The sequence below is a fragment of the Protopterus annectens genome, chromosome 6.part0 (assembly GCF_019279795.1).
Source record: "Protopterus annectens isolate FY-2018-M chromosome 6.part0, PAN1.0, whole genome shotgun sequence".
NCBI classification, from domain to species: domain Eukaryota; kingdom Metazoa; phylum Chordata; order Ceratodontiformes; family Protopteridae; genus Protopterus; species Protopterus annectens.
The window spans coordinates 608,292,643-608,311,786 of record NC_056737.1 but is presented as its reverse complement, the minus strand read 5'-3'; the positions used below and the strand labels follow the sequence as shown (position 1 = coordinate 608,311,786).

Below are 19,144 nucleotides of genomic sequence, written 5' to 3'. Positions count from 1 at the left end.
TCTCCAGTCCCCGGTTTTCTTTGGCACCAAAAATAGTCTGGAGTAGAATCCGGATCCTATCTGGTCAGGAGAGACTATTTGGATGACTCTTTCTTAGCAGCTTTGCTATCTCTAGTGCTGCTTCTTCCCTTTGACTGGGTGGAATGTCGGGTAAGTTTGTTGGGGGGGTAGGACAAAGATCGAAGGGGATATGGTAACCTCTGGTTATTATCCTTTGTACCCAAGAGTCGGTGGTGATGGTTAGCCAGGCAGAAGGGTACAAGGAGAAATGACCTCCAACCACCTCCAGAGGAAAAGAGCTGGGCCGCTCTTCAGGAACGCTGATAGGACTGACCAGAAAAAGAGTCCCTGGAACCCTGGTTATGTGGACCCCCTCTGCCCCGAAAGGGGTGTCTTCCCTGTGTGTTTCCCCCTCTGCCTCTAGGAGAGAACTCGGCCTGTGTGTCACTGTTTGTTCAGCATTTTGAGCACTACTTTGTGGAAGATGTTTATGAAACAGAAGACTGAAATGCAGTTGGTCAGACATTATAGGACTTGGAATAAAGGTGGAGCTATGATATTTATTTAGGCTTCGTTTGGATTTTGAGAGAAGATAATCCTTGAAGATATTAGAGCATAGCGAGCTTGAGAAGGAAGAGGGTACAGATGGGGAAATCTGCTATTCTGTTGTTAGGTCTTTTTATGGCTGCCCGGAGCAGATGGGGACAGGAAGCTATGTCAGCCTGCTTGCTTGTGAGATATATAGCTTTGCAGGACTTAGGAGTATTTTGCATTTTTTTCTTAAAATAAGAAAGTTGCTATATATTGTATTGTTTTCAGGTCATTTCTTCCAATTATGCCAGGTCAAATCTCTATTTTGAGGAGAGATTTTATTTCAGAAGTTAAATAGGGGAAGTGTTATCATTTTTACAGAGAAGAGGAGATTCTGAATATTAGAAAGAATTGTTTTGAAAAAGGAATACGACATCTTAGGACAAATGGCAATAGTCATATGTGTTGTATGAATGGATAGAGAGACTAACACATCTATGTGGAACAATAACATCTAGGGCTGAGTCAATACTTACGTTTTCAAAAAAAAAATGATAGTTGATTGTTCTTGTGGCCCAGAATGTGCTGAGGGGGGTATATGGAGCAATCCAATTACCCACTTAAATGCTAGATAAAGAAATTAAAAGAGAAGACATGAGCAGAATATGAAAGAAAAGGTGTGAAAAATTTGCAAAATTTTCCTACAAATAAATTTTAGAAAATTGTAGAAAACATGTAGCTTAGCTAGGGCCATTTCTTTGATGGTAGGTGCATGTAAGACAGAAGAGGTCTGAAGAAGAAAGAAGACTGTTTGCAAAGTATGCATAAAAGGGGAGGAATTTATAGCCTGCAAAGTTTAATATGCTGAGCTGAGAAAACATCTGTGGGTATAACCTTTTTGGTTGATGAGGTGAACCTCCTCATCTTAGATCAAATAGTTATGATTGCAACCCAGTCAGGATTCTTTGTAATGCATTTGGGAGTTTTAAATTAATTTGACTTTAGTTACCATGTAAGAGAAATGGTCCAATTACCTTCAGAGTTACATTTCAAACCCAACATTATAACCAACATTTACAGTTCAGTAACTAGCACAGATGTGTTTTTACATGGATATCATTATACACATCACTGCATTATATACAAGGATAGTAGCACAACTGACATATTCACACTAATTGTGTAACTGTTTCTATGTATTATGGTTGCATGTATAGTGTGATTTTTGGAAGGGTAGCATAGGTAATGATTCCTTAGATTTAACCTGTTCTTTAGGACATTATAATTACTAAAATTTGCTAGTGAGCTGTGTATTATTTGTCTAAAAAGTGTTACAATGTGTGTGAAGTGTTGAAGAGCTTTTAAAGCTATCGGTTTAATAAAAATAGGGGAATCTACCTTCATGAAGAGACCTGCCACCAGTGGAGTCCACCAGGGTTCTCTGCTGGGAGCTCTCCTGTTTGGCATCTACTTTCTGAAGTACAAATCAATACGAAAGGGCTCTGGCTAAGTTTGCAGATGACTGCAAGCTAGGAGCTGTCATCGTGCCCCCAACTGACTTAGCTATCTTGTAGGAAGGTTTGTCTCAAATAAATAACTTGTGTCAAAATCATGGTCTGAAAATAAATGCCATAAAATGCATTATTGTATATTTTGGGAAGTCATCTACCCCTGGGAACTAGTACACTGACAATACACCCCTAAGAGTTGACCCAGTTTTTTGGGATTTGGGACAGCGACCTAACCTTTGACCAATGTATCTGTTGTTGTAAGAAAGTCCTTCTGAAATATACAGCTTATAAACAAAGGAATTGTGTCTAGATTTAGAGATGTTATTGTCTTCCTTTACTCCACCCTCATTAGGCTTGCCATTGAATATAATGCCCCCTTTGGCATGTATCTGTCCAGACACATGCAACAACTGGAACGCCCACAGAGATACCTTACTAAAAAGGATACAATGCCTAAACAACATATCCTACATAGACCAACTCAAGGCCCTGTCATAATACTCCGTATCCTACAGACTGCTAAGAGGTGATCTGTGTCTGGCATACAATGCATTCTCTGACCCATTACTAATGGATTTATTGCACATTAGCAAGTCAAATGGCATCAGAAATACTCAGTCTGGGGATCTAAAACTCTTCTGAATTATCAACAGAATGGTTTGGAGGGGCAGGTGTACTTCGTAGAGGATACCGCTGTTATGGAGCAGGCTTCCCATCCACATAAAACAAAGTTCATTCCTATACATTTTCAAGGGCAACTTAGATCTATGGATGGGACATAGAAAATGTATCCCAGTACTGCCCCCTGTACTACTAATGGATAGATGCAACTCCTAAATGCTTTATTCCATGCATGAATACCCTCAAATTATCTAAGGTATGATTTCAGTTATTCTCTTTATGGGTAATGTATAATTATCAACCATGGGATGGGTAAGGTCAATCTGTAACCAAATAAAATAGATTATTTTGAGCACAAAATGGGAAGCCTGAAAAGGTGGCTAGCTTAGTACTATACTATGAACCTTTGGTTGATAAGAGATGCACTTTGGTTTGCATTGTTTGGCAGCACAAATATTGTTTCAGCTTTCAAAGATGTCAGCAGGTTGATGCAGCTCTGTGGTAACTGCCATCTGTATGGCAGCATGAGGTTCATAAGTAAAAAAATGTCAGTATAACAAGCTCCTTTTAGTTTCCTATTAATATAAACAAATAAATATCCTAATTAGCAGAGACAGAAGGATTTGTCCTCAAAGAAACCATGATTGTGACTTACTGGTAAAGATCTTAAGCCCAGTGAGACGCACTGAGCCAGCAGAAAACCCCTGATCACATTTAAGTCAGAAAGAGTGATCCAAATATATTTCTTATGAATACCTGACATGGGATTTTGATGATCTGTGTCTTTTTTTAAACAAGAAACATCTTTATTAAATTATCACTTATGACATAGGCAAACATATATTTATATTAATGGAAACAAACCATATTGACATGATCTTAGTTGACAGCATTATACATCACAAACCATACTGACATCATTTTAGTTGGAAATATTATACATCACTTATGATCTACCCAATTATTGACAGTCAAACACTACATAGCCAATTCAAATCCTGCCTTCTTTTAAACCTCATTCCTCCCCGGTATGTACTGTTCCCACAATTCACAATTTTTCAATTTAATTTGCTCCTGTTTTATCTCTGTTACTAAATTCACTACTTCTAACACAGTTGCTTTAGACTTTGATTTCCATTTTCTAGTGATTGCTTTTTTGGCAGCCACCATAATTAGACTCAGCAAGGCCTTACTATGTTTAGGCAATTCCGATTCTGTATCATAGCTCAGAAAAATAATTTCTATAGATACACCAATTTACTCACCCAGTATCTCTGATAGAGTAGTCTACATGGAATCTTTAAAGTCTACCGACTCATTACACTCCCAGAAATATGTTCCCAATTACCTCTTTCTTCCCCATCACACATTCAACATTTGCTGTCTGCCTGAGGAAAAATTCACTGGAGACTACTTGGGGTATAAAAATACCTATGTAAACATTTCCAGGAAAAAAAATCATAAATCTTCTAGATTTTGTTGCATACTTGGGAAACATACCTAAATCTCTCCATTGTTTCTTTGTGAATTGCTTATCTAATCTCTCTTCCCAATCCCTTTTAACCTTCTCTGGTTGATTATTATAGTTATCATTCAATATTTTATATGCTCTACTAATTATTCCTTTTTTAACAGCAGCATATGCTTTAGATGCTATTAAAATCTCTATTACTGCTGGTCTTTCATGTAGAAGCCCCTATGTCTTTATCTTAGTCTATACTCTGATATCAATTCTTGACAGGGAAGGCAATCTCTAACCTGCAGACCAAATAAATGTTTGGGGTCTTCCCATTCTATTACATTTCCCCCCTAGTTATTTACTCTAAATTCCTTGGTTCCTTTTCCCATTTTCTCCAATAAATTCCAGCCCCCTCTTGCCTATTGCCTGTATCCCTAGTTGCAGTCATCCCTATCAGTAGAATCTCCTTTCTCCACTTCCGTGATGGCTTAGTTCTTAGAATACTTTCTGCTAATTTATGAATAGAATATTCTGTATGATTACTGTTATGCTCCTTAAAGATCTGCATCCAAAATACCAGTCTCTCCTTGTTTCATCATCATCCCTTTTGGGTTTGAATTATAGGTTTCTGTTTGTGCTATGAATAGGAGCCTTAACTGTGTAGCTCTGAAATACCCATTCAAATCAGCTAATCCCAATCCGCCTTGCTCAATTGGAAAAATCAGCTTATCCCACTTGTCTCTTGCCATCTACATCTCCCAGATAAAATCATTCCTCTCTTTATTAATTGCTATCCACAACTTCTCCTCTGGTTGATAAAATTATGCCTGACTTGTGTATAAGACTAAAGGGACTAAAAACATTTTTAACTTCTTGTATCTCACTATCCATATAACACAGCTTCCAATTTCTCAGTTTTTATATTATCTTTTATTTATTCTCTTCCCACATATCCTTAGCTGCCATACTGGAATCATTTTAATCCATACTCCGAAATACTTAATTTTATCATGCCCTGATAAATACGGATATTGCCAACCCAATTCACGTGTGGATACATAATTTACAGTGGCCTTTGTTTTAGCTTCATTAATGTTGTATCATGAAAAGATTTTAAACTGTCTCAAAATGTTCCACAACACTGTAATGTCCTTTTCTGATTTTGTCAGGGATAGAATAATATCTTCGGTAAACAGAGCCAGCTTTTTTTGACTACCACACCAATTATATCCTTGAATTTCTGAGTCCCTTATTTTCTTTGACAATGGTTCTAAACATAATGCAAACAACAAAGGGGAGATGAGGACACCCCTGCCTGGTTTCTCTGCTCAAGCAGAAATCATCAGAGAGGAACCCACCCACTTCATTTTTCACATATGATCCCTCATACATCCTCCTAATCAACCTTATAATTTTATCAGAGAATGGAAATGCTTCCATTGCACTGCTCATAAAGTCCCATCTTACTATGTCAAATGCTTTTTCTGCATCAAGACCCACCAACAACAGTGGTATTTTTTTTTACCTTCTGCTTCCCTCTAGATCATCAAGGTTCTGTTAATGTTGTCAAATGCTTGATTCCCTCCACAAAGCCACATTGATCCATATCTATCAATTATGATATCAGTTTTGCAATTATTTTAGTCATTATAGACAAACACTTTATAATCATGGTTTAGTATTGAAATGGGCCTGTATGAAGCTGGATCTGATGGGTCTTTATCCTCTTTAGGTACCACGACTTTCTTCCAGGATGTTGGTACTTCTCCTCCTCTTAAAATACTGTTAAACAAAACCTTCCAGATCTTTATCATTTTCCCTCCTTGCCTCCAGTCTTCCACAGGAATACCATCTATTCCTGGAGACTTTCCTGTGGATTGGTTATATATTAGCATCTTTATCTCATCTCCTCCTATACTAACCATTAGTAATTGGGCCTTATCAACCTCTAACCTTGGCATATTTAATTCTTCCATAAACATTTCTATTTGTACCTTTTCTTGCTTTCATATTTCTCTGCTTTATATACACTTTCATAGAATTTCCGAAATATTTCAAGTACCTCTACAGGATCTCTTGTTATCTTCCTTGTTATAGGCTCCCTAAGCTTGGTGACAGCCCTTTCTACTTTCTGTTGCTTTAGAGTTATTATCAAAAACAGTTGCTTAACGGCAATCTTTCTAAACTCACACATATTATACAGGTAATATCCTATTTTCTGATTAGCATTCTGCAGTTGCTCCTCTTCTTGTTCTGTGAGATTCCCCCTATTCTGCAATAATTTAACATTTGTCAGTCCCACTAAATAATTCTTGTTACTTCTTAACCATATATCTATTTCCACCCTAGTTTTAAACTCCACTTTAATTTTATCCTACTTCTTAGCTATATTTTCAGAAGAAATTTCTATCTTCTCTAATAGCTCTTGAATAATTTCCATTACTTATTTCTTAAATTCCTCTCTTTTCAACAGATACGTGAGAAAGCACCAGTGTCTCATTTTTATTTCATTACCCTGTGTTTTTATTTTATGTATTATTAGTGCATGATCTGAAATAGTTATTGGGTGTGTATCAAGATGTTCGATTAAATGCACATATTCCTGCAAAATGTGAATTCTGTCTAGCATAGCCCAGTTTTTGTGTATGATAATATGTAAATTCACTCCACATTCCTAGTACTAAATTCACATATTCCATGACATATATTTTCATAAATTTATTCAAAAATCTACCCTCCTTTGTTATATTTTCTCTTCTTGGCCCCCCCAGACACATATTCACTGCTGCAAATCAAATTCCAGTCTCTACCTATAAGTAATATTCTTTGCTGAAAGCTGATTATTTCTCCCAGAATTTTCTTAAGCTCCATTATAGCAGTTTTATGTGGAATGTAAATACATGTCAGTGTAATCCACCTCCTTTTGCCAGTAACCTCTTAGTACTACAAATCTACCATTGTCTTTTTTATCCTCGGTATTGGAGCTGCTCCTGCAAATGAATACAAGTGCTTCTCTTTTCCTCTGTTCCAGATATTCAGCTGAATAACAATCCTGAAAACCTATCTTTATCAAATTTACATGTTCATTTATTTCCAAGTGTGTCTCCTCTAGCATAGCTATTTGCACTCTACATTTTTTAATATAGTTCACTCTGTTTCTTTTTTGTATTTATCTGTGAGACCATTATCATTTAAAGACATATCATACCTCTCAACTGTCCAGATTTTTGCAGAATGTTTGGATTTTTGCCACATAGTTTTGGTCTACTTCTCTTAAAACTGTGGTTTTCTGGCAAATCAATGAGGACTGAAGTAAAAAAATAATTGCATACATTTGAGTTTCAGACTTCACATCCTTCAAAAAACTCTTGCTAATGCAAAACATGTTACTCTATCAATGTTCTATGTTTGTAAGAGCAATATTTTAAGTGTCACTATTTTTGGGATTTGTCCCCCTTTTATTTGTGGTTTGTCCAGATTTCTTCCTATAAGAGGTTGAGAGGTATTAGGACATAACTCAAAAAACAAACGGCTTAAAGTAAGGCAGGTGCAGATAACAAGTAAAAACCAAAAAAGAAAAAAATACACCAAGCTGACACACTAAATATTTAATAAAATAAAGTAAAAAGGTAAGCGCTTTCACGACTGTACTCATCGCTTCATCAGACACATGAATGAAGGTGAAAACAGCACTTATAGTCTATCTAGTAGTCAGCTGATATTTAAAAAGTCACATGTCTACTTTAGCAGCCATCATAAATATGAATAAGAGCCTATTATAGAAACAGTTTAAAAACATAGAATTAATATACTATCCAACGCGAATAAAAAACAAAAAATATATCTATATATAAAAACATCAAATCATGTACGTTCAAACATAATGAAATAAATAACGTGCATGTTTTTATATATAGATATATATATATTTTTTTGTTTTTTATTCAAGTTGGATAGTATATTAATTCTATGTTTTTAAACTGTTTCTATAATAGGCTCTTATCCATATTTATGATGGCTGCTAAAGTAGACGTGACTTTTTAAATATCAGCTGACTACTAGATAGACTATAAATGCTGTTTTTACCTTCATTCATGTGTCTGTTGAAGCTTAAGTACAGTCGTGGCTTTACCTTTTACTTTATTTTATTAAATATTTGGTGTATCAGCTTGGCGCAGTTTTTTCTTTTTAGGTATTAGGATATTACAGAAAGCATCATTTTAGTTACTGTTCCTCTCTTTTATGGGTAACACCTTTTTGTTAAATGTCTAGTTCTAGCTTTTGTGTTACATGCATACACTGTTTGGCAGGTTGATCTTTTAAATTAGCTGTTTCTTTTCATACCCATTTGAGTCTATGTTACATCTTGCAAAAACCTTTTGTTTTATTGAAAGTCCTCAAACAAAAAAAAACAAACACTCCCCAATACCCCCCTAAAACCTATTAACTTAATACTAACACAAAACTATGTACATCTTCAAATATTGAAGTTTTGCCCTCCTAATAGGAGCAAGTGTCCCAAACTGGCAGCCATGCTCACAGACTTGGGTTAATGTAAAAGAAAGGTTATGCATGCTAAAATGCATGGTAAGAGCAGTCTGGTTTTGTCTTATCTTTATAACTCTTCCAGATGTGAAAACACTTGCATGCTTTCAAAACATTATCGCCTAGCCATTTCTCTTTATCAGATTGTCTCCATGGAGACATGAGGACCAGATACAGAATTGCTACTAAAAGCATACATTTATTTGGTAGACAAAAGCTTTATAATATTCAATGTTCTTTTTCATTTCCTTGCTTTCTCTTAAAACTTATTATTAGATCAAGCTAAGGACATTAATCCAGCCATTCCCCTATGCAAGGATGAGAAAAAGCACATAGGTTTTTCTTTTGTCATGCTCCTTTGACCAGACTTGTCTTCTTTTTTTACACTGCAGTACCTACATTTCTTACAACCAAACAAGGAGAGGAAAAAAAAAAACAGGAACACCTGTTTACATTGGTATTCCCATTACACTTACAAATAACTGAGAAAACTTTACTTTATAGCATGGAAAGAAAATCATGCACTGTAACAATATTATTAAGAAAAATTGTTTTACTTACAGTTAGCTTTCTCCCTCCTCTTCCCCTCGCCTAAGTATTTTTCCGAACATTTATGACATGAAGTTAGGCATATACTTGAGTCCCCTACAAGTTTAACAAAGTCAAAAACATCCCATATGTCTATATTTTCATGTTCTTATGTTTCACAAATATAATTATTACTTTGTAATCCCACACTTGTTAGTTTCCAAGTTACTGGTTTTAATTCTATACAACTCCATCTCCTAAATACTCTATCTGCTTCATTTCCAACGTGCTCATGATTCTTCTAGTCAACTCTTGTTGACGTTTTTTCATTCTCTCAAGCATTTGCCTTTGGAACACTGGAAAAGGCTTCACTAGCAGAGTCTATCTGTGGTCTTTATTACCAGAAGAACAAGATGCAGAATCTCCGTTTCACAACTCATTTTTTTGACAAATATTTGTATTTCCTCCTTAGCATGTACTGCATCAAAAAAGTGCTTTTGTCCCTCCAGGAAAGAATATTTGAATATAGCTGGTTACAGTAGTGTGAATTTCACACTTGGTTCTCAACATTCCCTGAATAGTGGAATAAATTAAAACTCTCTTCTGCCTGGTGTACAGTGAGTAATCATTCTCCACAAATAATCTGCTGTCTCCCACTTTTAATACTTTGTCCTTCTGCCACAGTTTGTCAGAATCAACTCCTTCTGCTGGTAGGATTGCATCTTTACTATTAAAGGTCTAGGTTGCTTTCTCATGGTCAAGTTTGGAGCATACACATGATGTGCCCTTTCAATTAATAACTCCTGCTGTGGAATACCAGTCCAGTTGCTTATTTGTGCTTTCATAGAATTAATACATTCTGTTCCTTCCAGCTTGTCTGGTACACCAGAAAATCTCAGGTTTTCCCTATGTGCTCTGTCTTCTAATTCTATTATGTTTTTGAAACATCTCTGCTTGAGCAGTCTAATTCAACCAGCCTTTTCTTCATTTAACCTCTGTTTTTGCAGTTGTATCATCTCATCTGAATATCGGTGTTAAGCTTCTTCCATTTTTCCACCCTTTTGTTATTTTAGTTGATACACTCCATCAGTGTTTTATTTTAATCAGGTTTGTGTGTGGTTGTTTTATATTTTCCTCTAGGTTACCAGAAGTCATGTCTCAAGCTTGCACTGCTTTTTGCTTAACAGCTGCAGTACTTTTCCCAGTCAGTGTTTTTTCCTCACCTTTTGTAGCTGATTTTCTTTAGGTCCTCTGTATTTCCAGGCAGTGCATTTACTAGCCAGTTACTGAAATTTACCCAAAAATATAAGTCCACTGGCTTTCTCTTCTGAGTTTCTGTTTTCACACTGGGAGAATTAGAATTAATGGGCAGCCATCTTGGAAGTCCTTTGATGATCTTTGTTAGTTTGTAAAGCAGTTTACTGCAGTAGGAGTGGCTGAAGCCACTGAACTGCTGGGCTGCAGTCCCCCAAATCGATTTCCCATAGATTTAGGAGTTATGTACTTACTATAACATGGTATCCATGTTGCCCATTTTCATTCTTCCTCACTGATAGGTTACCGATCCAATCCTCAGATCCGACTTGGCTGCATTTTCTAGACTTCTAGACCAAGTGTAAGCAAGGGGGCAAACCCCCCTGCACCCCCCACATCCCCTGCTACTTAAATATATCACTTAGTGTAGTGAAGTGCAATCTTGGAGTTGATATATATATATATATATATATATATAAGTAGCAGGGGGTGTGGAGGGCGCAGTCCCCCACATGGGGGTTGCAGGGGGGCTTGCCCCCCTGCTTATACTTGGTGGAAAGTGCTATGATTTACATTGTTTAAACTCAGTATATATATATATATATATATATATATATATATATATATATATATATGTGTTTTCAGTGTTTTGAATTTTCAAGTTTTTGAAGTTTCAGTGTTTTGAGCTTTCAGTGTTATGAAGTGAATCCATATATATATATATATATATATATATATATATATATATATATATATATATTACAGATATGAAAAGAGATAAAGATCTGGGCAATTTTTCTGTATCATTTGGTCCCATGAAAATATAAACATAACTATTTATAAATATCCAGAAAGAGAAACATGCATCAGCCATAATTAGAAAAATTTGCAATTTTGAAACTAAAATTAATATTGGTTTCTGTGACTACTTGGTTATAAAGGAGGGATTGGTCCAGAGGGACACTCTATCTTATGGATAAAAAAAACAATTAAAGAGGCTTAACCAACAAAGCCTGAAGTGCTGACATTTTTTCTCCATGTAGTACAACCAAGAAAAATGCCCTTTTTTCAAAAAGGAAATTTCATGACACAATTCCTTGTCTGAAGTAGAAAAATGAGCTTTTATGGTATGTCTATGTAGCAAGATTCCTTTCACAGTAAGAACAGTATGTAACCTGGGAACCCAAGTGAGAAATGTATTTTTATTATTATTATTATTATTATTATTATGTCGGGATAAAATATGATATAGGGTAACAGTTGTGAACCTGCTGGCTAATGTCACAAACAAGGGAAGGGAGCCTGCACTGTCTTTCAAAGAATAGAAATAGAAATACCATGCAGTCAGTTTGAGGGCATGCAGATCAGGATGCTGGATCTTTGAAGGATGACATAAGAGATCCAGACTGGGCTCCAGAATCCGCAGAGGATATTTCAGATGAGACCCGAGAGAGAGAAGAACCAGAATTTAGGAGGCACAAAACAAAAAAAGGATAATGAGGATGACATAGCTCTTCAACCTGCTGGCTTTTGTAGAAACTTTGAGATCAAGGGCAGGGAGGGAGGGAGCGATCGTGAACCCAAGCATTTCCCCTATGAGACTAGTTTCAGGAAGAAAATAGTAGCCATTGCAAGGATTCAGCACTATCCCTTCATCGAAAGGTCACCAATCCATATTTTTTCTTAAACCTTAATATAATGTGCAGCCACTAGCAAAACTGCAACACAGATCAGTAGGCTGGCTTAATATAAGTGTACTGAAAGCACTTTTGGAACTGTTTACAATGCAGTGTTTTTGACAGGATGAAATAAAAAGTAGTGAAATGGAGGGAAGCAGAAATTAAGAATAATAGCACATATAGTACTGCATGTTTCTAGCTCCTAATATAATACTTGATTTATTGTTTTCAAACTTACCTCCGTTGTCACCTGAAGGTCACTTTCACTGATGTTTGGTGCTTCAGAACCTTGCACATGCTGACAAGGGGACTTCTCAGGAAAACATGAAGATAAGGCATTCTCAGAAAATGCATCTGCCGTTTCTTCCATAAGAACTTTCTCCTAAACAAGCAAAATGTGTTTTTTACTGTTTGATATTCACACAAACATTAAAAACATTGGCACAACAGATCAAAGACATTTATTTATTTAGTATACTGTGTTGACAGAACTAAATAAATAAAGAAATTAGCAGAGCATGGCCTGAAGCTCTTAATGGAAAAATAAGTCAAAACAATATTAAAATCGGTTTATTAAACATTTTTTGGGGGGTTGTCTTGGGAATCAAACTCATGATTACAGAAGGAATCATATTTGCAGCTGACAGCCTTAATCGTCCGCCCTAAACTGCTAAATAAAAAAAAAAAAAAAAAACTATGCAATGTTATGAGATACTGCAAGATCTAAGTTACTCAACTTGATGGTAGATGTGTTGCATTATCTTTGCACAATTAAGAAAATGATGGTCCATTTCATAATTTAGGACATATATCATCTCAGGAGACCAAAAGAAAATATGTCTGCCTGATATCATCTTGAGATCCTCTTTGCTGACAAAACTGAAGGTTGAATGTAGAATTCTGCTTTCTTGTTGTTTTTACAACTTGCTATGAGCGGACAAAGTTATTTGCTGAACCATTAATATCGGTGTTAGAAGGGTAAACCATACTTGTCTTAGGGAGTATGTAGGATAAGGTTCCTCCTTTTTGATTTCATCAGGAGCTTTTTTACTAAAGGCACTGAAGGAAATGCATAACAGATCTTAAAAATATGTCAGTTTCCCATGCATAATGACAGTGGTAAAGCCAGGGGTGGAGGTGTGGTGGAGTATAATGGGACACCATAAAAAGCTGGTGTTTTAAATGGGATGAGGGCAGATTCACTCTTTGATGGTCCAGTATTTTTGATATTTTTTGTCCAGTTTTTCCCTGAAAGGAGATTAGAATTTTTCTGTTTAGACTGTCTGCCACATTGTTTTGTGGACCTAAAATGTAACTGGCCTGAAGTGTTATGTTCATTCGAATTACTTGCTACCAGATATCACTGCCTGTCTGCTAAGAAGACAAGAATGGGTACTTCCCTGTTTCCTGAACAGCAGCATCACTGTTGTGTTCCCTGCGACATGTATATCCTGGTCTTAATGATGACCTGGATGCTGATACAGGTGGTTGTTTTATCTAGGAACATTCGTAAACATAATCCAAGAGACTTGTAAGTTTCTGGTCCAAAAAAGAATAAACAAAAATGCAGCTCTTGGTTTATGGCAATCTGACTATGTCATCACTGAAATTCCTTCATAATAGTTACTATAAAAGGAAGAGCAGTTCTGAGACGCTGTGTACTCTGATTCCAGACACTGCAGAAGTATCACTGTACCTCCTTCATGAGTAATTTGGCATTTGGAGCTAGGAGGATGGAAAAGGTCATATAGACTATGGCCTTCAAAAATATCCTTGCCGACTAGGGCTTTTTACTTCAAAACATGTTAGGGAAAAGGTCCAACATCAGCTGCTTTTTCTCTTAAGCTATGGCTATCACAGAATATATGTTATTCTGGATTATTCCTAGAAATCTGCTAGTCTGAGGGGGGGGGGCTGTATTGGAGTCTTGAGGAAGATATCCAGACTCTGGAACTGCATATTGTAAGCTATTAAAAGAGCTACCTTGAAACAGGCAATCGTCCAGCTAAGAGTAGATGGGAAGTACCTCAACTCTGAGGTGAGCAAATAATGGAGTCAGACCTCTGGTGAACACTTTGTGTGGAAGAGAAGGAACAGAGGGGAAGGAGGTAACTTGGTATCAAGACTTTTCCCGTATGAAAGCTGAGAAACTATCAGTGAGATTTGTTAAATCGGGTGTGAAGGTAAGCATTTTGCATATCGATGGTCAACATAAAACAAGAAAATCCCAAATAAAATCCCCTTCCTTCTTCTTCCAAAGGTAATATCCAAATTGTGCAGTGGCTGCTAAATAAAAGGTAGAGCAAAGTAATTCTGATCTCTTGGAAGAGTTGGAATAGGACCTGGAAATGGAGTTACACAGATGTCTATGATGTAAGTTAATGACACTACTTCTTTGATCTATTTATCTGATGTTATATAAAATAATTTCAATGAAAAGTGGATAAATCACATTCATGTATTTGTAACTTACTTATATTACATATAGTGTTTGCTGGTCACAAACTTTCAAGTGAGCATAATTCATATTCAGTGGAGGCTTGGGAAGGAAAGCTCATACAGAAATACCATTCAAAATACAAGTAGAAGGCAACAACCTTCATGTGACTATAAAAAGAAAAGATGAAAAAAGAAGTTATGTACTTACCATAATGTTCCATGTGAGTTGTTCATCTTGCCTTCATTCTTTACTGATGGGTTCGGCTCTGGCACCTACTACAAAGCTCGAGGATTTCAAGTAGTTCGAGGCCAAGTCCCTATCCCACGATGCACCGTGAGTTACCTCACATCTTGTTTGCTGCTTATAATAATACCATGTGTCATTCTATAACTCCAAGAGAGAGAAAGTACAGAAGGGTTGAGTGACCTGGAAGGATCTAGCATCTCGGTCTTCTGAGAGCCCAGGAGGGGGTAGGAGGGCAGGACGTAAGAATGAAGGCGAGATGAACAGCTCACATGGAACGTTATGGTAAGTACATAACTTCTTTATGTGAAGTTGTTCTATCTCACCGTTCATTCTTTACTGATGGGTAGCGTCCCAAGCATCATCTACCTTGGGTGGCGCACGGGAGTATATTTCTCAGGACTGTGGATCCAAAGGAGGCCCTGTCAACTTTGTAATGAGTGATAAAGGTATGAGGATTTGACCAAGTGGCTGCTGCACAAATATTATCAATAGGAAGTCTGGCAGAAAAAGCAGAGGATGTAGAAACTGCTCTGGTTGAGTGAACTTTAATTTTATGCTGTAAAGGCATATTGGCAGCTGAATAAGCAAAGGTGATACAATCAGATAACTCTTTAGAGAGAGTTGTTTTAGCCACTGGTATACCTTTCCTGGAATCTGAAAATGAAAGAAAAAGATGGTCTGATTTCCTGAAATCTTTTGTTCTATCCAAATAAAATCTGAGCTGTCTGTGAACATCAAGTTTGTGCAGCATGTACTCTAGATTGTTGGAGTGGTTAGGGAAGAAAACTGACAAATCAATAATTTGGTTAAGATTAGTTTCAGTGCAAACTTTGGGTAAGAAAGAGGGGTTTGTTCGAAGTGAGAGATGGCCAGCATGGAAAATCAAATAAGGAGGCTTGATGGACAAGGCTTGAAGCTCTCACACTCTGCGGGCAGAAGTAATAGCCACTAAAAAGATGGTTTTCCATGACAAACATTTGAGGTCACATGAAGAAGTTGGTTCAAATGGCAGAAGAATTATGCAGGAAAGCATAAAACGTAGGTTCCATTGAGAATAGGGAGATTTCACAGATGGTCTAATATGAAAGGTCCCTTTGAGAAAAGCTTTGGATAATTTGTGCGACATAATATTCAGTCCTTCAAATCCCAGATGAAAGTTAGAAACGGCAGCAAGTTGAACACGGACTGTTGCTCCTGCAGCTCCTTTATTGAATATCATGGTTAAGAATTCTAGAATAGAGGCCACAGGTGCTTGGGTAAGGATCAATATTGTTTTTAGAGGCCCATATAGAAAATGTTTTCCATTTGCTGAGATATAGCTTCCTTGTAGAGGATTTATGAGAGGATAGAGAATTTGCTTCATCTCATTGGAAATGTTATGGAATCTGGCTATGATGGGAATTGGAGCAGCCAAGCTGTCAGCTTCAGGGACTGCAGAGAGGGATGAAGTTCCCCCAACAAGTGCGTCAGAAGGTCTGGAACTGGGTCCAGAATCCAGGGGTCCTCCAAAAGATGAAGTCGAAGGAAGGGGAACCACATCTAACGAGCCCAACGAGGAGCTATTAGAATAATGGCCCTTCCCAGGGCTTTTGCTTTCTGTAATACCTTGGGTATCAATGGGATTGGTGGAAATGCATAAAGGAGACTCAGGGGCCAATTGTGAATGAGTGCGTCCCTTGGGGCTTCTCCCGGAGGAGGAATCAGGGCAAAGTAGCTTCTGCGTTTTGTGTTCATGTGACTGGCAAAAAGGTCGCAGTAAGGCTGGCCCCACCAGCAGAATATCATGTCCGCAATTTCCATCTTGACGGACCACTCGTGGGGCAACAAAATTACTCTGCTCAGCTCATCTGCTATCATGTTGGATTTCCCCAGGATGTGTGTTGCTAACAGAAAGAGCTGAGTGGAAACAGCCCACTGCCATATTCTTAGGACCTCGTGACAAAGGGGGTATGACCTGGTTCCTCCTTGATTGTTCAAGTACCAGACCACTGACATGTTGTCCGTCTGAATCACAATCGTACCCAGAGGAAGAGAGTCCTGGAAGTACTGCAACGCCAAAAGTACTGCTCTCATCTCAAGGACATTGATATGCAGATGTGTCTCTCGATCGGTCCTTGTGCTTTGAGCTGTCCTTCCCTGAAAATGCCCCACCCTATTAGGGAAGCGTCTGTGGTCACTGCGGCCGCTGGTGGGGGTAACAGAAATGGACGTCCTATCGTAACATGAAGTGAGGTCAACCATCACTGAAGATCCTTTTTGCAGGAATTTGTGATCATTATCATGTGAGACATGGGGAGCCCTTGGTAAGACCACTGAGTGAACAACAGCCATTGCAGTATCTGCATGTGCATATGACCCAGTGGTATGGCCAGAATTGCTGCTGCCATCATTCCTAACAATTTCAGAACTTCTGATGGTGGAGCTTTGTTTTTGGATATTAGAATGCAGACATGATGACAGAGAAGTAAGACTCTTTCTACTGGAAGTCTTAACGTGATGGTGGTGGTGTTCAGTTCTGCTCCGATAAAGACAATATGCTGCAATGGCGACAAGGCAAACTTTTCTGAGTTTATTGTAATGCCCAGCTAATTGCAGAGTGATAGAGTGGATTCCCTGGCCTGAATGAGTTGATGCCTGGTGGTGGCAGTAAGGAGCCAATCATCTACGTATGGAAACACCTGGAATCCTAAACGTCTCAGGTGAGCTGTGACCACTGCCATGCATTTGGTGAACACTCTGGGGGCTGTAGTGAGACCAAAGGGCAGGGCTCGAAACTGGTAATGATTAGCTCCCGGCCAGAAGCACAGATGATCCCTGGATAGCCTGGGCATTTCTATGTGGTAGTATGCATCCTGGAGATCTATCAAGCACATCTAATTGTCTTTCCCTAAGAAGGGAAGTATTGACTGAAGTGTGATCATCCGAAACGTCTCTTTCTTTACAGATGTGTTTAGTTTGCTGAGGTCCAATATAGGTCCCCAGTCCCCTGTCTTTTTTGGAACTAAAAAGAATCTTGAGTAAGTTCCGGATCCTGTCTGGTCTGCTGGGACTGGTTGGATGACTCTTTTTCTTAGCAACGGCTGGACCTCTACTGTTGCTTGTCCCCTGTAACTGGGTGGAACGTCCAGGATTTGTCTTGTCGGTGGAGGGGTTGTGGCAAATGGGATGAAGTATCCTCTGGAAATGATACTTTGTACCCAGTTGTCATTTGTTACTTTGAGCCAGGCGTCTGGGTACAAAGATACACGATCCCCGACTGCCTCCAGAGCAGGACAGTCGGGCCTCTTTTCAGAAGAGCTGGTAGAGCTTCCCAAAGAAGTGATCTCCGTCTCCCTGGTTTTGTGGACCCCCTCTGCCGCGAGGGCGGAATCTTTCATTATTGCCCTCTCCTCTGCCCCTGGAGGGGGGTTTACCACGTTTGTCCTGAAAGGCTCCTTGGGCTTTTCAGAACCACATTTTCCCTCCCCTTTGACCCTTGGGGTAGGGTCTGGTAGGGGTGGAAAAACGGACTCCGACGGCAGACAGAGTCTTTCCCTCCTGCTCACACCTGGTTAAAGTTTCCTTAACTTTGGGTCCGAAAAGGGGCGAGCCATCAAAGGGATTATTCACAAAGGATGACTTGAAGGACTCAGCGAAGGAACACAAGCGCATCCAGGAGTGTCCCCTAAGAGCAACTCCTGTACCCGCTGCCCTACTTGTTCCATCAGCTGCATATAAAATGAGGCGCATGGAGGATTTCACTATGGAATTGAGGGTAGCAAGCTTGGAGGCAACTTTGTCTGTAGCTCCTGCAGCTACTGTACACTGAAGAGTATCTCCCAGCTCTTTAAGGAGATCTCTTTGTAGTCTCATAAAATGGGTTAAATAGTTAAGCGAATGGAGTGTAAAGGTCGCTGAACTAAACATGCGCTTTCCATATCTATCCATGATCCTCGAGTCTCTGTTAGGAGGATGGATGGACAAGGAAGTTTCAGACATTTCCTTTTTGGTGGCTGCCACCACCACCATGGCATCAACGGGCACACCTTTGGTCAAGAAGGATTTATCTTGGGGGGCAGATATGAACTTATTAGGCCTCCTAGGGACAGGCTCCATGGTGTCCGGAGACTCCCATGCCCTTCGTGAGACCAGCTGCATAACCTCATCGAAGGGCGGAGGCACCCAAGAGGTGGAGAGCTAAGACCTGAAAGCCTTCAGGAGAACCGACTTGTCCTCAATAGGGTTGGTGGACTGCCAGTCACTCCTCTGCCTAAGGATTTCAAGTATCTCTGCAAATGAGATATCCTCAGAGGGGACTCTTCTGATTCATCCAAGTCAGTATCAGATGTTA

General features: G+C 38.5%; 1 protein-coding gene across 1 annotated transcript in view; it reads right to left on the bottom strand.

The window, feature by feature from the left end:
• DNAAF2 (dynein axonemal assembly factor 2) overlaps nucleotides 1-19,144 on the bottom strand; it is a 675,691-nt gene that overhangs the window by 341,842 nt on the left and 314,705 nt on the right. The window contains exon 3 of the mRNA XM_044074277.1: nucleotides 12,367-12,510. Within this exon, the coding sequence (XP_043930212.1) occupies nucleotides 12,367-12,510 (144 nt within the window). The remainder of the gene's footprint in view (nucleotides 1-12,366; nucleotides 12,511-19,144) is intronic.